The sequence below is a fragment of the Cavia porcellus genome, unplaced genomic scaffold, assembly GCF_034190915.1.
Source record: "Cavia porcellus strain 051 isolate PalLab524CR breed Dunkin Hartley unplaced genomic scaffold, mCavPor4.1 scaffold_9, whole genome shotgun sequence".
NCBI classification, from domain to species: Eukaryota; Metazoa; Chordata; class Mammalia; order Rodentia; family Caviidae; genus Cavia; species Cavia porcellus.
In genome coordinates this window covers 10508066-10531737 of record NW_026947492.1, presented here as the reverse complement: position 1 = coordinate 10531737, position 23672 = coordinate 10508066, and the positions used below count along the sequence as shown (strand labels likewise).

General features: G+C 40.1%; 1 protein-coding gene across 1 annotated transcript in view; it reads right to left on the bottom strand.

The window, feature by feature from the left end:
• Ube4a (ubiquitination factor E4A) overlaps positions 1-23672 on the bottom strand; it is a 36850-nt gene continuing 13178 nt past the window's right edge. The window contains exons 6-20 of the mRNA XM_003472798.5: positions 23488-23647; positions 22888-23090; positions 22495-22686; positions 21181-21514; positions 19306-19426; positions 17337-17641; positions 15112-15244; positions 14045-14232; positions 12235-12335; positions 12039-12152; positions 10505-10679; positions 6564-6744; positions 6024-6171; positions 4134-4291; positions 1-3180 (exon numbers count right to left, since the gene is read on the bottom strand). Of these exons, the coding sequence (XP_003472846.1) occupies positions 3054-3180; positions 4134-4291; positions 6024-6171; positions 6564-6744; positions 10505-10679; positions 12039-12152; positions 12235-12335; positions 14045-14232; positions 15112-15244; positions 17337-17641; positions 19306-19426; positions 21181-21514; positions 22495-22686; positions 22888-23090; positions 23488-23647 (2640 nt within the window). The 3' untranslated portion in view covers positions 1-3053. The remainder of the gene's footprint in view (positions 3181-4133; positions 4292-6023; positions 6172-6563; positions 6745-10504; positions 10680-12038; positions 12153-12234; positions 12336-14044; positions 14233-15111; positions 15245-17336; positions 17642-19305; positions 19427-21180; positions 21515-22494; positions 22687-22887; positions 23091-23487; positions 23648-23672) is intronic.

Genomic DNA, 23672 nt, shown 5'->3' with positions numbered 1-23672 from the left:
TTGTAAGTCAGGTGTTCATTTATTAAGTACAAGTTTTGAACAAACACCCCCAGGCAAGTCAGACAAAAAGTAACCTTCCTGGAATGTCTCAAAATACAATTATGTAGATCAAGTTTTATTTCGGTCAACCTTGTTTTGCTCTTCATTTTTAGGTTCTTTTCCTATTTAGCAGTTAGAGCATATGCATTAATTCCTTAAAGGCCCCCAGTAGATTTATACCCTTCAATGGCTGCTTAGCAACCAGCATCAAATCAAGTGATGAAGCTTTTGTAGAGTGTGATATTGAACAGCAACTGGCACTTTCACATGCACCATTTAAATACCTCTAAAGCTTCCTTCAGATTTTTGTTTTTTGGTACCGGGGATTGAACTTGCCAGGCAGGCACTTATGCCACTGAGCTATTATCCCCGGTCCTAGGATTTTATATATTCACTAAAAACTAGTTAAAAAAAAAAATCACAAAACTCTTGACTGTTTGGCAAAACCCACTTAAATAATTTCCCTGTTTACTGCTAGCCTCTTTGTAAGTTGTAAGCTGATTAGAGTCTTCATTTTCCTAACATACTCCAGCAAAGCCATCACATCACACCAGGTATGTCAGAAAGTCTACTCTTTTTTTTTTTTTTTGTCTTTTTCCTTTTTATCGGTACCAGGGATCGAACTCATGACTGCCTGCTTACAAGGCAGGCGCTTATGCCACTGACCTAAATCACCAGCCCCAGAAAGTCTACTCTTAAAAAAGAGATTTAGAGTTGCTGCTGAGTTCCAGACAGAATACCTCCTAATACTTCTAAATGCATATATGCACCATGTATTGAGATGGGATTTCTTTTAAAGTCTTAATAATGTTCCTAGACTATTTCACAGAAAGAAGGCACAGAGGACACTTGGTTTCTTTACCAAAAGTGGCCTTAAGCTTCACACTTGCTTTGTGATGCATTTAAAGATATTCAGCAGCATGTATGTTACCATAGCCATTCACAAAAAGTCTCAGGAAAAGAGCTTTATAAAAAACAAAACAAAAATGCCTGCCACAATAGGCTTACAATCCGAAGGCTAATCACAGAAGTACAATACAGACGCTAGAGGCAGCATAGAGGTTGTTAGCTAGAAAGCTGCTGGAGCAGCTGCTTTCTGAGGTTTTGTGCCCATTTTCTTGCAATTTTCTCCTGCAAAATTCTGGTCTTTTACTTTCTTTTTAGAATGACACTGTTAGATTGGATCAGAAGATAAGTGTAAGTAGGTGGAAGCTTATTTTATACACATTTCATTCTCAAAGAGGGAAAGGAGAACAAATATGAATCAAGCTCATTTTAAGAAAATAAATCCTGTCAACACATCCTTTAAAGCCCAGGGAGCACAATGAATCACTCTTACATTCTGGCACTTACAAGTGTCTCAATCTTTCATTTATAAGCGCAGCCATAAGTGATGTCTATTTTATATCCAGGATAGGAAGCCCTCTTAGATTTGAAGTTTCCCAGCTGATAACATTAAAACACATCATTTATAGCAATGTATGTTGGAATATTTTTAAAAATATATTATTTCACCCTTATTTCTAAATTACTTTTCCTGTCCCTTATGGTATCTCTGGGCTTACATGGACACTGATACAAAGATGGTCCACTGGAGAATGTGCCTCATTCAGCAGGTTAAACTGCACTATTAGTGGAGAGCTCTATTTAAGGATAAGTGGATATTTAAAGTGGCTTGTGGATAAAGTTTTGCTCACATTCCTACTTTGTTAATTGATGACCTAGGGCTAGTTAGAAGCAACTCTTACAAGTCAGGTCACAAACATTAATTATTTACATTTTATAGTCTCAGAATTTTATTGTCTAGAATGAGTCTGTAAGCATAGCCACACAGTTTATATTCTTACTACGAAGAGAGAAAGTGGTACTTAGTTTACACTAGACCAATATAAAAAAGCACATGGTGAGTGTGCATATGTGTATATACATAATACACACTGAGATATACTACTGATATTAGTGCCAAAATGACATTTCTCGTGTTGTAGTATTGTTGCTTAAGTTTTCTGCTCAGGCCTACTCCTTAAAGCAACAGATTTTTTTCCATAAGAAAATGTCCAGCAGCTGCCTATTTATTCATTCACTCCAGAGTTTTTCTGACTCAAGTCATGATTGCAAATTTGTCATGAAATTCGCAAAATTACGAATCATCCTGAAAAGACTGCAGGGCTACATTTTTGGTGGTGACAACCTCATGAGAAAGTGTTTGTGATATATATATATATATTTTTTGTCTTTTTCATTTTTATCGGTACCGGGGATTGAACTCACGACCGCCTGCTTGCAAGGCAGGTGCTTATGCACTGAACTAAATCCCCAGCCCCGTGTTTGTGATATTTTTAAGTTATAACACAAAATTAAGAGCTACCAACAGAAGTGGCAAGAGATTCCTTTTTTCTTTAAAACAAACACACAAACAAACAACCTATCATTCAAAAATCAACACAAACATGAACACATTTGCTTTTATGTTAAAGGTTATCCCGTAACATTTTAGAACTGTAACAAGGGACTTAAGTCCAAAATATGAGGACTCGTAAATACGTAGAATGACAAAAGATTTTCTGGATATCAACTGTCATTAGATTATGACACTAGACTTAAAAATATAATTTAAGGCAGGGAAAGAAAAAAGCTGAAAATCATGGTGGTTTCTAAAGTTGGTGACACTATAAGAAAGTGTAATTTCCTACAAGCCAGGGGAGCACTGACAAGTTCTTAGAAATCTTTTTTTTTTGGTCTTTCTGAGACAAGGTCTCACTATGCAGTTTAGGCTGGCCTTGAACTCACTCTGTAGGCCAACTCACAATGATCCTTCTGCCTCAGCCTCAGGTGGTACTACCATGGCCTAGGCTGTTCTTAGGAATCTTAATTATCATAATTTGAGCAATAGTAGTTCTCTAATTTGGTGAAGGGGAGGAAAAAAAAAAGGAACAGAACCAGAAAGAGGGAGACCACAAACAATTGTTTATCTACACTTGGGGTTGCCTTTTGGTTGGTTTAGTTCACAGTGTTTATTCAAGTTGCTCCTTTTGTTGTTTCCTTTCTGCAAGCCACCGTTGAATTTTTTCTTTCAGTTCAGTGTTTGGCCGGATCTGGTCCATGGTGAGGGGACTACGGTTAAAAGGATCTGTTTGGTCACTGGCAACAAAGAAAGGAATGGATGTTATTTCTGTAGGTTCTAATCACCGTAATCTTAAAAGAAACACCTAGGCATCTCACCTCAACTGCAAAGGACGCTCGATAAGTGCACTGTAACTCAGTCAAAAGCTGACTTGAGTGTGTGAAGGATGAGATGACAAAGAGATTCAGGAGTTTTCCAGCCACTTTGTCTCTTTCTCTGAAGAACTTTATCTTAACACTGCTGTTCAAATATTTGATTTCAGTGGCTTAAAAAATGGCATCAGATTTCTTTTTTTGGGGGGGTATTGGGGATTGAGCTCATGACCTGGTGCTTGCCAGGCAGGTGCTTATGCCACTGAGCTAAGGCCCCGGCCCGCTTTTAGATTTTTGTAAGGCAGAGATCCTATATAGTCCAGTCACTGTAAATAAATTTTTCTTTCTTTTTTTGTACTGGGGATTGAACCAGGGCCTTCATACCGAGCAAGTCTTTTGTTGTTTTTTATTTTGAGACAGGGTCAGTACCTAAGTATTAGAAGCCAGGACCTAAGGTTCAATTCCCAATACCATAGGAAGGAAAAAAAAAAAAGAGAAAGAAAATGGAACCCCAAACAATTTCAGGTCAGCTTCTACTTCACATTAACATCTCGTTCCAATTCTAGCAGTATTTGCTGCTGAAGCAAGCACCATGTTAATATATCTTATAACATATACTGATAGAATTTTTCTGTTTCCTTTTTTTCTCTCTTTTTTTGTGTAGTACTAGGAATCAAACCCAAGACCTCTGAAGCTGAGCTCCATCTCCAGCCCTTTTTATTTTTTGTCTTTTTGAGACAGGGCTTTGTTATGTAGTTCAGGCTGGACTTGAACTCACTTTGTGGTCTTGAACCTGCAAGGATCCTCCTGCCTTAGCCTCCTGAGTGCTGGGATTGCAGGAGTGCACCACCATGCCCCTCATTTGGGGACTGGCGTACCTGAGCAAATGTCTGGCAATGGTGGACCTATCCACAGTGACTCTGGAAGATGGCAGCACCACAGGGTCAGACATCAGTGTGCTCATGATGGGATCCAGGAACTCATCACAGGCATCCGCATAGGTCTCCTCTTCTTGCTGCTGGAGATCTGCAAGAGACTGAGAATACAGCATCTGGCAGTTACAGTGAGTTCACTGTGCAGCTGAACCTAGAATGTACAATGATTCTCCCTTTAACTTTGTTAACAGCTCTTGGCAGTCATGAGAAGTTTTAGCTGTTATTTTTTCAACAACAAATTTTAGAAGCAAATTTAGCATTTTATCCCACCTAATCCTGAATCTCAAATTGGCTCAGCTGGCAGTTACAACTAGAAATGGGTTTAAGTATTAGCAGAAAAACAGGGCCCCGTGTCTCTTTGGCAACAGTACTGTTAGCTATTGTAATTCCAAAGGGGATGGGCCAGGAGGGTTATTATTTGCATAATTCATTCATGCAGTTTGTGTATGAAAGTACTTTTTCAGTTTTGGTAAAAACAGATATAGAAATTTAAAAGTGGCCTCAACATGTGATTCCTATACAAATCTAGTTCCTAGGGATTCATCTTGTTAAGCTCTAGGCCAAGATGAAGCCTAACAAAAAAGAAACTGGTCAGGTGTAGTGGTGCATGACTGTAATCCTAGCACCTGGGAGGCTGAGGCAGGAGGATCACGAGTTTGAGGCCAGTGTGGGTGACACAATCAGATCCTGTCTCCAAAACAAAATCCTCAGGAAAAAAAAGCAAACAAGTCAGTGCGAGAAGACTGATACCAATAAGGAGGTTTTCTATTAGACTTCTGTACTATGATTTTTCTGTATCACCTTTTATTTTGGCAGTACTAGGGACTGAAGCCAGGACATTTGTACTGAGCTACATCCCCACTCCTGTTTAGTTTTCATTTTGAGACAAGGACTTAAACTGGTAATCTCCTATTTCAGCCTCCCAAAGTATAGAATTCAAAAGCATGTGTCCCATGTCAGTTTTCTGCACCACTTCTAATGGAGCTCTGTCACACTCCCACCAAAGGGGTTAGCTAAATACAATATAGTGCATTAACCTCTAAGATGGTCCACTATTTATTTTTTATTTTAAGGCAGGGTCTCACTAGGCAGTGCAAGTTGGTCTTCAACTGCTTTTTGTAGCCCAGGTTGGCCTTGAACTCATGGTGATCCTTCGGCCTCAGCCTCCCAAATGTGGGGATTATAGGCATGTACCCAGTTTAACCTCTAAAATGTATGTCAACTACCAGCTGCAAAAGTAGAGAACAGAGGAAATCGATACAAATCACTGACTAAAAACTACTCATCCTGGAATTTTATTCTAAAAAGTTCTGTATTAATATTCCAGGCTTTTAAATATACTGGTAACTGTGGGCATAAAAGTTCTCCTAACAACAGCTCTTCCAGATGTGTACACTGCTTCTGATAGAAACATCTTCAAATTCTAGTCTTGCTGTTACGTGTACAAGAGTAATGTTCAGGCTGGGGATTTAGCTCAGTGGCATAAGCGTCTGCCTTGCAAGTGTGTGGTTGTGAGTTCGATCCCTGGTACCGATAAAAACAAAAAAGACAAAAAAAGAGAGTAATGTTCAATAAAAGAAGTTCCAATTATTGACTGACAAGGAAAAAATCATTTGTTTTTAGTTTCTTAAGGCAGTGCTCTTAATCTCCCTGAAATGGCAGAAAAGCAGCACAGCAAAGTTGACAATGATTTTCTTTTTGGTACTGGGGATTGAACTTACCATCTTACACTTGCTAGGTAGGCGCTTATGCCACTGAGCTAAATCCCCAGCCCTTATTTATTTATTTTTTAAAAATTGGACACGGGAGCGAACAAATTTTCTTCCCCCTCACCTTTATTCTCTCTGCCAAGTTGCTGAAAGCCACTATCATATTTCCGGGCTTATTTATTTTTTTCAGGACTCGTACTGTCTGTGCAAAGAGAGTTGGGGAATAGGAACGTCCATCCTTGGGCACAGTGGCACAGAAATTCTCCTCATCCCTGGAAGGTCAGCAAGAGAAAGAAACTGAGTACCTGAGAGTAGATCAATGGAGAGATAGGAGATGGGTCTGAGAACAATTATTCTCATCATTTATAAGCTATGAGTGTCCTTTTGATCTAGAAAGACTTCTGATTATCTAGGAAGGAGTCCACCTCTTGGCTGTAAAAGACTACTTCTTTCCCAAACAACAGTATAAGCAGTAAAGTTTATCTTTGCACAGGTCAAGGAGAATGCTAGAAATCCTGAAGAATGCCCACAGATTATACGAAATCTGCCTGTTCAGAACTACAGAAGATTCCTTCATCAATCAACTGGAAATGACTATTTCTTTTGTTTCCACACAATAGCCAAGCAGTTATTCTGTGATTTGGCCAGTTCTGATGTCACCTACCCAAGATTCAGGTAGATAGTACAGATATCTGATACAAGCTGCTGGGGTTTGAAGTCAAATTCACTGAAGTCCTTCACTTTTAAGGCACCCATCTTGGGGCCAACCAGATGTTGCAGGAAGTAGTTCAGCATGGAGATGATGCGCTCAGCTAGGAATGGATGCACGAAGAGGGATTTGATCTCTAGAAAAAAATAAAGTCTCTGAAAACTCAGTCCACTGTAATATTTTATTTTTATCTAGTTTACTTAGAGCTCTTGGGACTACTTTTTTTCAATTACATAAGTAATATATTTTTCATTGAAGAAAGCATAGATGAACAAAACTAAAAAAGAAACAAAAAGAAAACAACAACTAGGCATGATGGCTGCATACCTATAATCCCAGCACTCTGGGAGGCTGAGGCAGGAGGATTACAAGTTTGAGCCCAACCTGGGCAATTTAATGAGACCTTGCTTAAAAAAAAAAAAAGGCAAGGGCAGGGAACTGGAGATGTACTTCAGAGTGCAGGCCTGAGGTTCCATTCCCAGTATTGTATGGAAAAAATAAGCTGTACTCACTTATATTTTTCTTTTTTCTTTTTTTTGGTACCAGGGATCAAACTCCTAGCTGTGTGCTTGCAAGGCAGGCACTTATGCCACTGAACTAAATCCCTGGCCCTGGCCCAAGCTGCACTTATTTATTTTTTGGTACCAGGGATCAAACTCACAACCTCATGCTTGCCAAGCAGGCACCTCCTGTGCCAGTGAGCTAGGTCCCTGGCTTGCATGGAAGAAATAAAAACTCTGGCTCAGAGATAAACATTGTTAACAGTTTGGTAGGTAGTAGTATATACATGCATCTTAAAAACAAAAATGATTATTATATTGTAAATATCCAGTAACTATTTTCAGTAGCTGTATCATAAATAAATGCCTTACCACTTTAGTAAGTATAAGTTTCTGTGCTGTCCAACATAGTAGCCACTGACCACATGTGCTTTAAAAAAAAATTTTGGGAGGGGCTGGGGATTTGGCTCAGCGGCATCAGCGCCTGCCTTGCAAGCAGGCAGTCGTGAGTTCGATTCCTGGTACCAATAAAAAAGGAAAAAGACAAAAAAAAATTTTTTTTTTGGTGACAGTCTCATTTTATAGTTCAGACTGGTCTTGAACTTGTGGCTATCCTCCTGCCTCAGCTTTCTGAGTGCTAAGATTTCAGGAGTGCACCTGGCATATTAATTAATTAGATAGGGTCCCTAAGCAGTTTGGGCTGGCCTTGAACTCACTAGGGAGTCGAGGCTGAGCTCAAATTCACAGCGATCCTAAGAATTCAGTTGTTTAGCTGCACGAGCCTAGTGGTGGCAAACCTATGGGACATGTACCACAGCAGGCTATTTGTTACCACTGAAATCTCTGCAAGGTTGGTGAACACTGCACTAGCCGTACTTAAAAGTGTTTCATCAATGACATGTGGAGGGTATGTATAGTACTGGAGAGCCCAGATCTATAGAACATTTCTACTACCACAGAAAGTTCATGGGATAAGCTGACTGATGCCTTTCTTATGACCACATAGCTTTCCAGCTGATGACTACACCATGAGTCATGTAGCATGTCTTTACTAGTGTATATTTTGAACATGTTCACTTTTTCCTACTATAAAAGCCTTACTTATTCATGAGTTTTATGCGTGTAGCCATCTCCCCTCATCCACTACTTCCTTCCAGTTTCAGATACGCATGGCTAATCACAGTTGGAGAACACTGAGTGGAAAATTCTATCCTCCTGAGTAGGTAGAATTATAGGCACATATCACTGCACCTGGTTGAAAGGAAAATTCTAAATAAAGAACTGCTAAGGCTTAAACTGCATCATGTCCTCAATAGCATGATGAGCTCTTGAGCTGTCCAGCTTCATTTCCCCTTGCATGTTGAGTCATCCCTTTGTTCACATGTGCAGGCTGCACACAGAACCTGCCCGTTGTCAATTAGTAGGTTTCTGGTTATGAGATGAACTGCTGTGGTCAATGGTGGCTTGTATTCTATTTAGTGATGGCTCTGAACTGCAAAAGTATTGATTCTGTCAATTCGCATACGCCAAAGAGAAGTCAAGAAGTACTTCTTTTAAGTGAAAAAATGCAAACGTCTTTAATAAGGAAAGAAAAAAAATCACATGGTAAGTTGCTAAAATCTACATAAGTTATTATTGTTCATCTCTTATTATGCCTTTTAAAAACAGTATTTATTTATTTTTGTCTTGTTTCAGACAAGGTCTGGCTATGCATTTCAGGCTGGCCTTTAACTCACGTTGTAGCCCAGCCTGGTCCGGAACTTGCAACAACCCTCCAGTCTCAGCGTCCTGAGTGCTGGGATCACAGGCATGCGCCACCATGCCTGACTATGTAGTTGAGAATGGCCTTGAACTCACTATACAGCTCAGGCTGACCTGGAACTTGTGGCAGTTGTCCTACCACGGCCTTGAGTGCTAGGGTTACCAGTGAGTGCCACCACACCCAGCACTGTGCCTAATTTATAATTTAGATTGTATCATAGGTATGTATATAAGGGAGGAAACAGTACATACAGGCTTAGTACTATCAGTAGTTTCAGACATCCACAGGGATTCTTAGAGCGTATCTCGTAAAGATAAAGACAGACTCCTGTTTATACCCTGCAGGTGTATTACTTCTTCACAACAAATTTGTGAGCACTGCTAGGTCATAAGGCATGAACTCTAAAAATTAAAAATAAATAAACTAACACATGTGAAGTTTAGTAAGCCAGACAGTATGATGACGCTTGCTCTTGTCTTTTGACATTTCAGCCATTATCTGTTGACTCCACTACAGATGAAGAGTCAGCTCTTACTTCCTGTCCCACTCTGCTTCTCCAAATACAAATCCCCAGTATATACCCAAATTTTTGGCTAAACAACTTAAGAGTTTATATCATTGATTATATAAATATCATTCACAGCAGAACCATTTAGTATCTTTTTAAAAAATTTCTAGTACTGGAGATTGAACCCCTGTCCTTTGTACTGAACTTTTAAAAATTTTTAACAAGGGCTGGGGATTTAGCACAGTGGCATAAGCTCCTGCCTTGCAAGTGTGCTGTTATGAGTTCGATCCTTGGTACAAAAAAAAAAATTTTTTTTTCCACAAAGTTTTATCAAGTCATATTACCAAGCTAGGCCTGAACTTGTGACCCTCTTCCCTGACCCTCCTGCCTAAGGCTCCCAGAGTCCCAGGATTTTCATTTTTCTTTGGTACCAGGTATCAAACTCACAACCTTGTGCTTGCCAGGCAGGCACTTAAGCTGCTGAGCTAAATCCTTGGCCCAGAGTTGTAGGATTATAGGAGTGTGCCATAAGCTGTTAAGCATTCACAGCTAAGATGTGCTACAAGTATAAAATCTACACTTATAGGCTTACCATTAAAAAGAATCTAAACTATTCAGACATTTCAGGAAATCCTCTGCTGTGAAACAGAGGATAGATGAAAACATTTTAAGTTTGTTTAAAAATTTATGTTCTCATGGGGACAAAAGAAGATACAGCAGCCACAAAACAAGAACAAAAATGCTTAAAAAAAAAAAAAGAAAAAAGTACTTACAGAACAAGAAAGAACTTTGGATATTGAAAATTTACCTTAAAAATTTTTACATGTTCACTAGAAGAGCCAGGCATGGTGATGGACTCCTGTAATCCCAGCACTCGGGAGACTGAGGGAAGAGGGTCACAAGTGTGTATATATACACACATACACTGCATAGGTGGTATATACCATGTATATGGCTAACATTCTCATGAACGTCTTTCAAACTTCTCTCATGACTGACTTGCCTCTTTGATGTGGAGGAAATTGTTACCTGGGTCTGAATTCTTACTTTCAGCGGGGTTGATCTCCCAGCACAGCAGATCTTTCTTATTACATTTGTTGGGTTATCGGGGGCATTCTTTCCTCACCTGATGTCAGGAAGGTGAGGGTACCAATTGTTTCATTGGACATGATGTTATGGAATCGTGCCAGCTGCCCAAACATCTGTAAGCCAGCCTCTTTCTCTCGGCGGGCTTCAGGGCTCAGATTGTCCCATTCACCTCGGTCCTTCTCGATTTGCTGAATTTTTATTTTGCTCAAATACTGCAGAAACCATATGTGAGATGTATCAGAAAAGTGTAGCTGAAGGAACATGACATTTAAGAGGTTTTAAGATCCAGTTGACTAAGCTGGAAAACCAGGGATAATTACAGAGATGTGAAATTTTTTGTGTCGGCATAGGACTAACTCTTAAACAGAACTTTTGGAAAGAAAGAAACTATATCTTCATACAGATTTAGTTCGATCTTGTTAGATTCACAAGTAATTCTCCAAGAAACAGTATAATATTAGGAAATAGAGCAATAATGGTATAATATATGAAACCTAGGCCAAAAACCAAGATACGGTGAAAAAATAAATCCTTAATGAAAGATGAAAAAACTCTGCCTACCAAAATTGAAAGCTCCATCAAATGTGTAAGACATCTGAAAGGTGAATTGTAATTATTTAAAACTTGCTACCTTTTATTGTCCTTACTATTATAGCAAAGAAATTAAACAGTCTAATAAAAATGCCACCTGTTTCATTCTGATGCCACACTGCTCCTGTTTAAAAGGGCCTGTTTTTAATAGGACCTGGTCAAATTTTCTATAGTGTAGGATTATTAACAGGGCAGAAGGCCAAACCTTTGTCACACTCTAAGCACAAGTTGCTTGGGCACTGCCCATCGGCAAGAGGAGCCCCTCAATGCCCAGGGGCTGCTCTGAGGCCTGCTTTGCTTCGGCACCCTTGCTGCTCTAGCGTAAACCCATCACAGGAAGTTTTATGGTACACGGTAGGCACTCGTAAGTTTTTATAGGAACATAAAAGCAGCTCCATAAAGCTTGTTTAAGGAAAACACTGCAGGAGCTAACTGATACTCAGCTGTATTTTATGCTTTGTAAGTTCCATGTTCTACAATACAACTAGGGTTAGGGGGCAGTAGATAGACGAACAACAATGATGACTTAGTCTTTACATAAAACAGAAAACCAGAGGTTTTTTGAGTTATCAATGCAAAAAATCAGAATCTTCTAGGAGGGAAGACTAAAGATCACCATTTCTGTGAACCGCCATTAATGATGTGTAGAAAACAGGTGACAATGACCAAAAATAAGATCTTTTCATCTTTTTATCTAACACTGGTCTGATGATGCCTGCCAGTTCACCTCAGTTTGCCTCCTTCACATTACCTTTTTAATTTTCACAAAGTACCCATCCTCACCTGTGAGACTTATGCAACCTCTGGTGTGTAACAGAACACTAACCTAGAGAGCTCTGTGGTGCAAGCTTGCACTTATACTACTACTCAGAGTGTTGGTTTAGGCTGGTATTAGGGGCATAATAACTGCTCTAAGGTCAAAAATATGTACCGATGATAATTTGCTATATACAAGCAGTTAAATTTGTTTTGTTTTAAACCTGTATGGCTTCATCCAAAAGGAAGATGGCATCGTTCATTAGCAGGTTAAGAAAGCGGAGAAAAAGTGGAGGATTCATAGCTTCTAAATTCTTAGAGGCATAGTCAGCCAAATCCTGAAAGAAGAGAAAACTTTCAGTACTGAATCACAAGTGCTGGGACTTCTCTGAAGTAACGTTTCACCAAAAAGTCTCTTACCTTAATGCTCTCCCGATAGGAGTCTGTCCCCCACATATATCTCAGGATGGGATACATGGGGCGGCGGTAATTAAACTTCTGTTCAAATTGATGGGGGTCTCCTGGAGTAAGGGAAGAGTGAGATCAGCAAACAGTCTCCAGACAGTGACTGGGAGCTTCTATCTATGTCCAGCCATTTTTTCTGAATGTATCAAGGTTGCTGGCAAAATCTTCCCAGGAGTTTCTAAAGGCCTGGATAGAGTTGGGCCAGATGGATGTTAATCCTCTTATTGACCAAACAAGGAAAGCCAGGGAAACTGGTGTTTCCACATGCAAATATGCACTACTTGAGTCAGGCTTCCGGGCTGGTGTTAGACGGGGACAGGCGTGTGCAGAGCAGGACGCTAAGTAATCCCCACGTTCTTCACAGACTATGTCCCAACTGTGTACCCATTTGGTTCTTGTTTTTTTAAAAAATCAGGCCTGCACCTAAAAATCACAGGCTTATTCTTTCCCTACAGCTGAGTCATATAAAAAAGAGTATAGGATTTAGAGTCAGAAGACCTAGGTTTTCATTCTGCCTCCATTTAACACAACCTCTTTCTCTTCTGCAGAAATAAAACCAAAATTGCACCACATTACAACTCTTTGGTTATATGGTCACATGATGAGGTAACGGCAGTGATATATTGTGCAACTTCTCAAGTAGGATGAAGATTTATATGTACTATTTCACTGAAACACTGCTTTGACCATTTCACAGATGAGGAAATTAAGACTTAGAGGTAAGTAACACAATCAGGAACCAGATATGGAAAGAGCAGCCAATAAAATGGTAAATACCTCTTTAAATGTTAAATGTATGTATCACTAGAGGGTCAACATCCTCTTTAAAGTTGTCTTATGCAACTCCTTAATATATCTTGCCTTGTAGTTGAGAAGGGATACTGTTTAATCAAACACAAAGACTCGGGTCTAAAGAAAAGGGGAATGCTGCCCGCTGATGTTAGAAAGTTCAGTTATATGGTTAACACTATGTTAACCATAGTTATATGATCAATCACTATGCCATCTCATTACCCTCTATTCTAATATTTGGAGGCAGAGAAAAGACCTAGGTTTCCATTAAACAGCCTAACTTCACTAAATATGACTTCATCAAAAAACATAATGTGGTTGGTAAGACTATGTAGGGTTTTTGGTGAAAGAGCTGGTTCGACTACTTAGTAGGTGTATGACATGGACAAACAGCTAATCTTTTTTTGCAGGGCTAGGCATTGAACCCAGAGCCTCACGGATGCTGGCAAGCTCTGTGCCACTGAGCTATACCTCCATCCTCATTTTACTCTTTTTTTGTCTTTTTCATTTTTATCGGTACCAAGGCTCATTTTATTCTTGAACATTCACCTCTTAATATATAAATTGGGAATAATAAAGTTATACATTTAAGATGGTAACAAGTAAATGATATAATATTTTTTAAAAGCAGAGGCTGGGCATGGTGCTGTATGCCTATAATCACAGTATTCTGGGAGGTTGAGATAGGAGAATTAAAAGTTTGAGTCCAGTCTGGGTGATTTAGCAGCTTAAGTGAGATCTTGTCTCAAAATGAAAAATAAAAAAAGGGCTAGGGAAGGCCTGGGTTCAATCTTCAGTATTGGAAACAAAATAAAACAAAATACTCCAAACCCAAAATAAAGCAAAACACCACCAATGTGGTACATCGTAGATACTCAATAAATGATGGCTTCGGCATTCAAAAAGTGATCAAGCTATGAAACTCAGTGATACTAGCTTCTCCGTCCTGGACCTGGCTGGATGACTGCTTTACCTGTAAACTCAATGTCCACAAAAACTTTGATTAGGGCTTCTGCAAGCTGAGGTGCATATGGAAAGTTACAGAATACACGTTTCCGGTGGAACACACTGGACACCAAGGGATTCGGCGTCTGATCCAGGTGAGGCATCACTGCTTCCAATACCTCAGCTAGCTTGGCCCTTAGGTGTGGATTCTTCATTCTGCAAAGACAGCAGAAAGCAGGATGAGGGGGAAACTTAATTCTCCAATTTATGGTTCTGTTCTTTCTACCGAAGGAGCCAATCCGCCCCTGTGATTACCAGTACAAAGGTGATGCAGGGTACATCATTTAACACTTGAAATGACAGCTTACCCAGTACAAGGGTGAACACTCAAGTTTTTATTTAATGCTGAGCCATTCTGGTTTTTTTTTATAATTCATTGTTTACTGCATACTATTCTCTCAGTTTTCACTTTAGATAAATCTGCCTTTCCAAGCTTTCTGGGGATAAAGATTAGGTCACAATTACTTTACATTACCCACAAATGCGTACATCTCTTACTAGGTCTGCTCTGCTCACTGCAGGGCTGACTTCTACCTACTTTTCATTAATACGGCTCGAGGAATTGTAGGGCATTCTTATTACCGTGCAGTAAATATTCACTTTTGTACACAGAATTGTTTCCTTTAGGCTTACGCGACAAAAAAATCAGGGAGGCAATCCTAAAAGCCACGGTACTTTTTTTTTTGGAAAGAGGGCTAGAAAGATGAGAAAGATTTGATTCAGTTTACTAATAATCCAACTCAGAGCAGCAAGAGCAAGCGCTGTCACCACAGAGTTAGCAGAAAAGCAGCAGAGCCTGGCTCCCTCTGATACGGCTTCCTAGCTGGGAATCCCATGAGGCACCTCACGTAGGTTCAGACGCCTCTCAACAGTGAGATTTTTGGCTATGCGTAGGATGCTCAAGTGATTCATCAATGTTAACAGAACTTCCCAAGACAACCTTTATGAGTCAGGCTTGTTTATTTCTTGGTTTAGAAGTCTTCTGAACTTTTGCAATTCTAAACAGTGATGGAAACCAGCTTTTCAGCACTTCACCTTTCTATGCTGCCAGTGAAAATGGTGATAAAGTGAAGGACATGCTCCAGGGAATCTGCTGATGTCTCCAAGATGTCATCAGCAAAGCGGCGGAGAAAAATGAGAAAATCACCCAGGTTGTCTGCAAAAAATTCTGAAAAATAAAATGGTCATTGGAGTCAGTCAAATACCTATCTATTGGTACTAACCACTGATCGACTGATCGGTTTTCAGACAGGGTCTAACTATGCAGTTTAGGTTGGGCTTGACCTTACTTTGTAGCCCAGGTTGGCCTCAAATTTAACAGTGATCCTCCTGCCTCAGCCTCTGCATACTGGGATTATAGGCATGAGCCACCATGCCCGGCTTGGTACCTCACATTTAAATACCTTTCTTTCATGCTACTTAATGAAGGTCAAAAAAAAAAAAAAAAAAAAAGCAAACATTGTAAAAGACTTGGGATAGTGATAAGTTAATGAATGTAGGCTCTCCCTTAAATGTAATGTCTTTGAAGTTTTGTTTATTTTTACTTCTTGAAGTTAGGGTCTTCATCCTGAGCTCCATTCCCAGCCCTATTTTAATTTTTTATTTGAGATAGGGTCTCATTAAATTGCTAAATTCCCTACACTGGGCTCAAAGTTGCAGTCCTCTTGCCTTAACCTCCTACAGTGCTGCAATTACCATATCTGCCTTGTAGTTTTATATTTATCCAAGTAAATATATGAACCATAATAATGTATACTGATTTCTACTTTCAGCTATCATGTAAATTTAAACCCTTTAGGTGTCTAAAGAATCACTAATCATGGTCTGTTTTTTTTCTTTGGTACCAGGGATTGAACTTATGACTCACACTTGACAGGAAGTGCCTGTGCCGCTGAGCTATATCCCCAGCTAATCATGGTTTTGGCATCTGATGACTATGGCAGCCGGCCTCTGGGGTTGTCCTACAATGACCCCTCACCTCCTGGTCTCTTTGCCCTTGTGCTGGCCCTTCCTAGATTCTTGTAGGCTGGGACAGACACCCTGAAGTACACAGCAGAAAAGACGTGTGTCATTTCTAAGCTTAGGTATAAAAGCTTACAACTTGTTGGGTTCTTGCTCAGGAGGAAGCCCCTGCCATATCAGGAGCAGTGCTAAGAAGGATGCATGGGGCCTGGAAGAAAGGCCACTTGCCAAAGCTGCAGCCTGTCAACGACCATATGACTGGGTTTACTCAGGGATCCTTCAGCCCTAGTTGAGGCCCCAGGCCCAGGTGCCCTTCATCAACAGCTGCGACCATGTGAGGTCTTCTAAGTCAGAACCATGCAGCTGAGTGCACCTGGACCCCTAACCCTGGACACTGTGTAAGATTTTTTTCTTCAGTAATGGGGAGTGAATGTGGGGCTTTCATATTGGGCTACATCACTAGCTCTCTTTTCAACTTTTTATTCTGAGACTGGGCTTAAATTTATGACCCTCCATCTTAGCCTTCCAGACTGCTGAGATTACAGGCATGTGTCACCACCCTGGCCATGTTTGTTGTGTTAATGTGCTGTATTTGGGAGTAATTTGTTCAATAGCAATACATTATTCTTTTATTAGTACATGCATCTTTACAGTCATCTTGGGGAATTGGTGCATGTATAATACAGCTTGTTTCTTTCTTAACAGCTATATTTGACCAATACAGTGATCAAGTACATTTAACCTGCCAGGTGTGGTGGTGCATGCCTATAATCCCAGCATTCAGGAGGCTGAGGCAGGTGAATTGCCACAAGTTTGAGACCATCTGGGATTATACAGTGAGTTAAAAACCAGCCTGAGCTACCTAGCAAGAAAAAGAGAAAAAAAGAAAAAGAAAAAGAAAAAGAAAATTAACCTGACTTGAATACCTACTGACCCCTCACAATTATGTACACATAATTTCCCTTCTGTATTAACTGACAGACGATTTTTTTCTAGAAAAAGCACAAGGAGAGGTTAGAAAAATTTATAAATTGAATAATAAACAATATTAGTGACAGAAACTAGTAGCTATGAAAACACTGTCAGCACTTAGGTTTTCTGATGTGCAGGGCAGGAGGGGCACAAGGCCGAGGAACACACTGTTAGCTCCTTCATACTTTGACTAACAGGTATTTACAAGTTGGAACTCTTTGTCCAAAAGCACTTTACTGATAACTAAGGAAGATTAAACTTCCAAAGTGACCCAGTTAAACTTAGCTGGCTATAAATAGGAAGTTCCCAAGGGACAGCCTGCTTACCTGGCACGTAAGCCAAAGAGCTGTAGCCATCTGGCAAAGGAAAAGTTAGCTCTACTGGCTGTGAGCCCTCATTGCCTATGGCCAGCTGAACCAGAAGAACAGCCATGGACACCTGCAAATTTAGGCAGTTTTGTAGCATCTGCGGCTCAGTCATGGCAGTCTTGGTGGAAAGATAGATGGTCATCAGTCGTTCAAACTGCTCACGGAGATTGTCAGCAGCAGGGCTAGAACTCTGCTGAGCATCCCGCCAGGCAACCTGCAGCCGATGCAGATTTTGATTGATTTTTACCATCTGATCATGCAACCTGCCCCCAAGAAAGCAGAAGAGACTGGGTTAGGGAGGCTCATATGGGGATAACCTAGGAAAGCCCGTTCCAGAAAAACAATCCCTTGTGTATATACTCTAGAATTCTCTTATGAGGATATAAAGAGTTGCAATCTCAGTGACCCAGAAGGCACTCATGAAAGTTACTGACAAGACACAGGCAACAAGTGTAGGCCAAGTGTTCAAAGAAAACTGAAGAGAATTACAAATAGTTCTAAGCCTGCAGCTGAAATGCACCATTGCTTTGTTAAGAGGAAGCAGAATGGGCTGTTATCATGTAAAATAAATAAATAGGAAAGTATAAGAAGTGAGTGGTATGGCTTTACAGGACACAAGTGTAATGAGTATGCATGCATGGGGTTATATACAGGTTGATCTTTGGTCTTTTTATAGTTAGTACCAGCTGGGATGCAACCTAACTGCAGCTCTAGTACTCTGCTGTTAAATGTAAAATTCTTCAGTTTGAGTGAACAAAAGTTCACCCAGACTAAAAGGAAGGCCTATAATTTAAAGCTATGGATGATTGATTCTATGTACACAGTTCAACATAATCTCCGTTGGTCCTATAGATAATGCTAGGGCTGGCTGCTGGCAAAGAAATGACATTCATTACTCTGTCTGATGCTGGCTGTATCATCAGGTAGATTACACACATGCTCAACTTGTTTTCATTTTTCTAGTAATTTGCTGAGTTTTGAAAAATGCCCTGTGTTAATTCAAGTATCCTGAGCAAGCTTCAAGAATGGCTAATTCCAAGTAACTTTTGCTGTAAGCTTAACCTATGAGTTGCTATTTATTCTCCCTTATTTATAGCCGTACTCAGCTAAGTAACAACAACAAAAAAATCGTAGAATGATGTTTGGCTAGTTGGAATTAAACTCTTTTTTGGAAGCTCTATGCTTTAGTTCTCAAATTTTCACATTCTAGCATTTTCTTTATCTTAGACATACAGAACCTCTGTGGTTGTATTGGTCTCACTGGAATTCCTTGTCAATATTTTCTTAATTTTTGCCAAATTTTTCTCTATACTACAGAGCAGAGCTTGGTCTTTTTTCATCAGAAATAATGAAAACTGAGCCAGGGATTTGGCTCAGCGGCATAAGGGCCTACCTGGCAAGCACGAAATCATGAGTTTGATCCCGATACCAAGAAATAATGAAAACTTTAGACTACAAGGTGAAACATAAAATGAAAACAACTATTTTCCTAGATGCAATAGGAAAGTAGTGATTTAAAGATTTGTAAAATGTAAAGAAAAATTTAAGAAAGTATTTTTTGGTTTTGTGTTTTGAAACAAGGTCTTACTACATAACAGGCTGGTCTGGAACTATGTAGCGAGACTGGCCTGGAACCTGTAGACTGCAGCTGTTCTCCTGTTTCAGCCTGAGTGCTGGGACTGGAGGCACCACCACACCGAGCAGAAAAATGTTATCTTAATTTTAAAAGTTAATAGGTGAAAATCAAAAAGAAAATTAAGTAACTTGGGCTAAGCTGACTTACGTAAACACAAATAAATATATACTATGCTCTTTCCTCACTAGATTCTAATGGGTGCCTTTAGAACAAATCTCTTAAGACTCTTATTTAACCTCCTGCTTTTCAAACAACTAAACAGTTCTTTTCCAATGACATCAAAGGAGTTACCTGTGAAATCCTAAGTACAATGTGTACTCTGTCAGGGCAAGGTTCTCTGTTACAAGGTTGTAGTTCTGGGGAAATTTCGGCTCCTGCACAGCTGGGATCAGACAGGTTTCTTTGTCCAAACCTCAAAGAAAAAAAATGAGCAGTAAATGGATTGTCATGCACATCCATCTTGGTCACCTCTCTCTCCTTCATTTGTTCAGCTTCCATACTCCTCAAAACAAATCTCACTACATTAATTTCTTGTCTAAGAGCATCTTTTGGCTTCCTGCCATCCACTGAAATAGTTTAATGCTTTGGCTTGATCAATTATGAAAAATTAAAAAGAACAATAATGCTGTAGATTTTTCAAAGTAAGAGACAATGGACCACCTATTTCTATTCTGTGCTTTTCTGTATTTAGACTTGCTTTTAAACCTGGGCATGGTAGTGTCTGCCTGTAATCCTTGCAACTTGGGAGGCAGGTGGATTGCAAACCTGAGACCAACTGAGCAAGAACCTGTTTCAAAATAAAAAGGGCTGGGGATGTGGCTGTGTTGTTCAGTGATAAGAGAGTCTGCCTGGTATATATGAAGCCTAGGTTTAGAGCAGGTGTCACTCTTTTGTTTTAAAGACAGGCTCTTGCTGCGTACTCCAGTGTGGTCTTGACGTAGCCAGACTGGGCTCAAACTTGTGGTGATCCTACTGCCTGAGCCTCCCAAATGCTGGGATTATAGGTATGTGTCACCATGCCTTACCAGGCAGGCATTACTTTTACAATTACAAAACTGAAAGGAAATATTTAAAATTAAGTGATTCATTCTGACAGTATCATGAGTCATTTCTCTTCCTTTCAATTTTCTGTAATTGCTCGACTTTTCTCCAGCCTGGCCCTAACATTCTTTTTCCCAGGCCCGTTTCCTTTATTTCCCACCCCTTGCTCCTCATGCCCTCTTGCTCTGGGCACACTGAACTTTTAAATTATTCTTCAGTCCAAACTGTTCCAAGCTTTGTGCCTCTTCTTTTGTTATTCCTTTTGTACAAAGAGACAGTCTTGCTCCTTTGCCTGATAAATTTGAAGTTATCTTTTAAGACTCACCTATAAGTACCTCCAACTTCTGCACAACTGATTACTCCCTCCCTCCTCTGTGCTCCTGTAACTTAGCCCTGTTATATTATAATCATCTATTAAGATAACCTCCTCTTGGTACCTCTGAGGAATGGCAACTGTGTCTTATTTACTTTTATAACAAATCAATGAATATATACTCAAGGCAGCTGAATCCAAACAAAGTCTCACTAAAGTACAATATTAAAAGCTATATCTATATCTATCTATCTATCTATTTTTTTTTTAAATTGTCTTTAAATTGGGCCAGGGATTTAGCTCAGTGGCATAAGCACCTGCTTGGCAAGTGCAAGGTCTTGAGTTTGATCTTTGGTACCAAAAACAAATTTTTTTTAAGTAGCTTATCCTTTTTTTAAATTGTTATTTTGGTTTTTGAAAATAGGATCTTGCCATGTAGCAAGTTTGGCTCAAACACACAAAGTTGCCCAGGTTGGTCTAAAACTTGCTATGTTGCTTAGGATGGCCTTGAACTTGCTACGTGGCTCAGGCTGGCCTCCAATCTGTGATCTTCTTGCCCTGGTCTCCTAAGTGCTCAGATTATAGCTATGTTCCAGTTGGCTCAGCTTCCACTTCATCTTACTGAGAGGCTTTTTTTTTTTGGTACTGGGGATTGAACTTGCAACCTCATGCTTGCCAGGCAGGTGCTTATGCCACTGAGCTAAATCCCCGGCCTTACAGAGGCATCTTTTTAAAAGAGGTAAGGCGGTAACTGCCTTAGATATCACACGCACGCACACGCACACACTTTTGAGAAGCCCAATTTCCCCTACCTCGCATATGCACATTTTTAATTTTTCGTTCTTCATCATTCAACTCTTTCAGGGCACAGTAAGTGGGATTAAAGGTGAGAAGCCGAGAGGATCTAGGTTTACAAAATGGCTGGCACAGCTTCAGGAGAGCAGCACCCAGATTCAGAAAGAAGGCATCTGAGGCATACATCTGGAAGAAGATTTCTGGCATTTGATTCGCCCAAATCTTGGTGCGGCCTGCATTTGCATGCAAACAGTTTCCAAGCCAGGACAAGATACAGTGTTTGGTTTCTGGAGAAAGCTGGAGCAAGTTCTTCAGCATCTGGTAGATCTTTTCATGGAACTGGGCCATGAACTGTTACCCAGAAAACACAAGCACAGAACATTCCAGTTTCACAATCCTGATAGTATTTTACTGCTAAACCTTAGTAACTTAAATGTCTTCCCTTACTCTCTTTGTATTTTATCCCCTGGTTCTGACTTTTAAAAAGGAGATTACCAGGCACTTAATAAGAGATTTTCTGCTTGCCTGCCAAATTACAGACAGCAGGAGATTTTCTACTCACCTGCCAAATTACAGACAGCAGGACTTAGTTTTATAGTGGGAGAGGGGGATGGTAAACTTTTTTTTTTGTTTTTTACAAACCACATGATAAAACTTATTGGCCTTGTGGTCTCTGGGGGCAAGTACATAGTTTGGACACTGCAGCATAAAACAAAGATATAAAAATTACTATGAATGGACATGGTTATGTTTAGTAAAACTTTACAAAAACAGACTGGATTTGGCCACTGCTACCATTTGCCAATACTTGCTTACCAACAGAGCTGTGAGGAATAAATGGTGAATGGGAGACTTCAATTATCCCTAATCCAACCATTTACATGCCTCGTGTTGGACAGACCTCTACCACAGCTTACACTATAAGGTCCAAGTAGATAAGGTACAAGTGGTAAAAGGAAATGGAAAAAAATTGATTTAAGCTGGAGTTAAGTCAAAAGATTTTAGGAATTAAGTGACAAGAAATAGCTTGATGAGAAAAGAAAAAGAAGAAAGAAATAGCTTGATAAGGAGGGCAAAGGCTGAGGAAAGAGGCAGAGCTCCTGCATGGGGCAAGAGCTGCAGCAGCTCACTCGCACTCTCCCGGAAGGTTTATTCCCTCTCTTAGTGCAGGCTACATACAAGGCAGTTTCTTTACACTAGTGTGGCAAAAGCCAACCAGACCAATTTGCTTTTCCAAAGAAGCTTAAGCAGCCTTATCTGCAGATGGTTCCTGAGGAAATTCTATTTAGTCCTTGAGCAGGGGGGTAGGGTACCCCAGGAAATAGCTCTACCTGATGGATGTTGGCTTCCTGTACTTTGATCTCCTGAGGACTGGAACGAGAGGGATTTAGGAAGTAGCCATGATTTTCCACCACACCTGGAGTCTTTAATAAGCAGGAGATGTTCAGAATGACTCCAAGCAAGGTCTTCTGGTACATCTGCCCATTGCTAGGGTCTTTGGGCTGGATGTATTCTACAAAAACCTGTAGGAGATAAAGCCTACTTATTTCTCTGCATGGTGAGATACAGGTGATGGAGTGACAGGGCCTCAAAAGAGTTACACCTGTACATCAACAATCCATCTTTCTCTTATTCTAAAGGTAACATTAGAGTGTTCTTAGGACAAGAAAACACAAATTGTTAGATCTCCAGCTTCTCAAATATATACCACCTTTTAAACCTACCTTTGCCATATCCTTTTGCCTAGTGAAATAGAGAAGAATATCCAGATATGCATACAATAGGATCTGGCAGAGCTCCAGATCTTTAATTCGGCCCAACAAAATATCAAACACTGGAATCATAACTTCAGGAAATGTTCGAACTTCCTCATCCAATACCAAGGCTTCAATGACCCCTTCTAGAAACTCAGTTACATCTTCAAAATCTAACAGAAAACAAATGAGAAAGGATGCCATCAGAAGTTTTTTCCCCCCCTTTGTGGGGACTGAACTGAGGGCTTTTCCACTAAGCTACGCCCCCAGCCTTTTTTAAAATTTTGAGACAGGGTCTTGCTAAGTTGCTGAGTTGTCCAAGCTGGCCTCAAAGTTGTGATCTTTCTGTCTCAGCCTCCCATAGTGCTGGGCTTTACAGGTGTACACCACCAACCCAGCAGGAATTTTTACTGCAGGCTCTTTACGTCTAGTGAATCTTCTGATATTTGCATTGATATTCAATCCCAAGTATCAAGGTGTGAGCTCTCTTCCTTAATTTATACCAGAACCATAATGACTCTGAGACTTCCTAAATAAAACACAGGTCACTAATCTTGCTTATGTACTTACGAGCTCCTTGGATGGCTTCCAACATCAAATCTACCAGTTGCTCATGGATGTTTTGGTCAACATAGATCTCTGGGGTGAGGAGAACTGTTCGGGTATTGGACACAGTGAGGTTCCTGCACTGTACTGCAAAGGGCAGCAGGTTCTCTGGGACTTTGGTAATCTGGAAACAGCACGAAAAAGAGAAG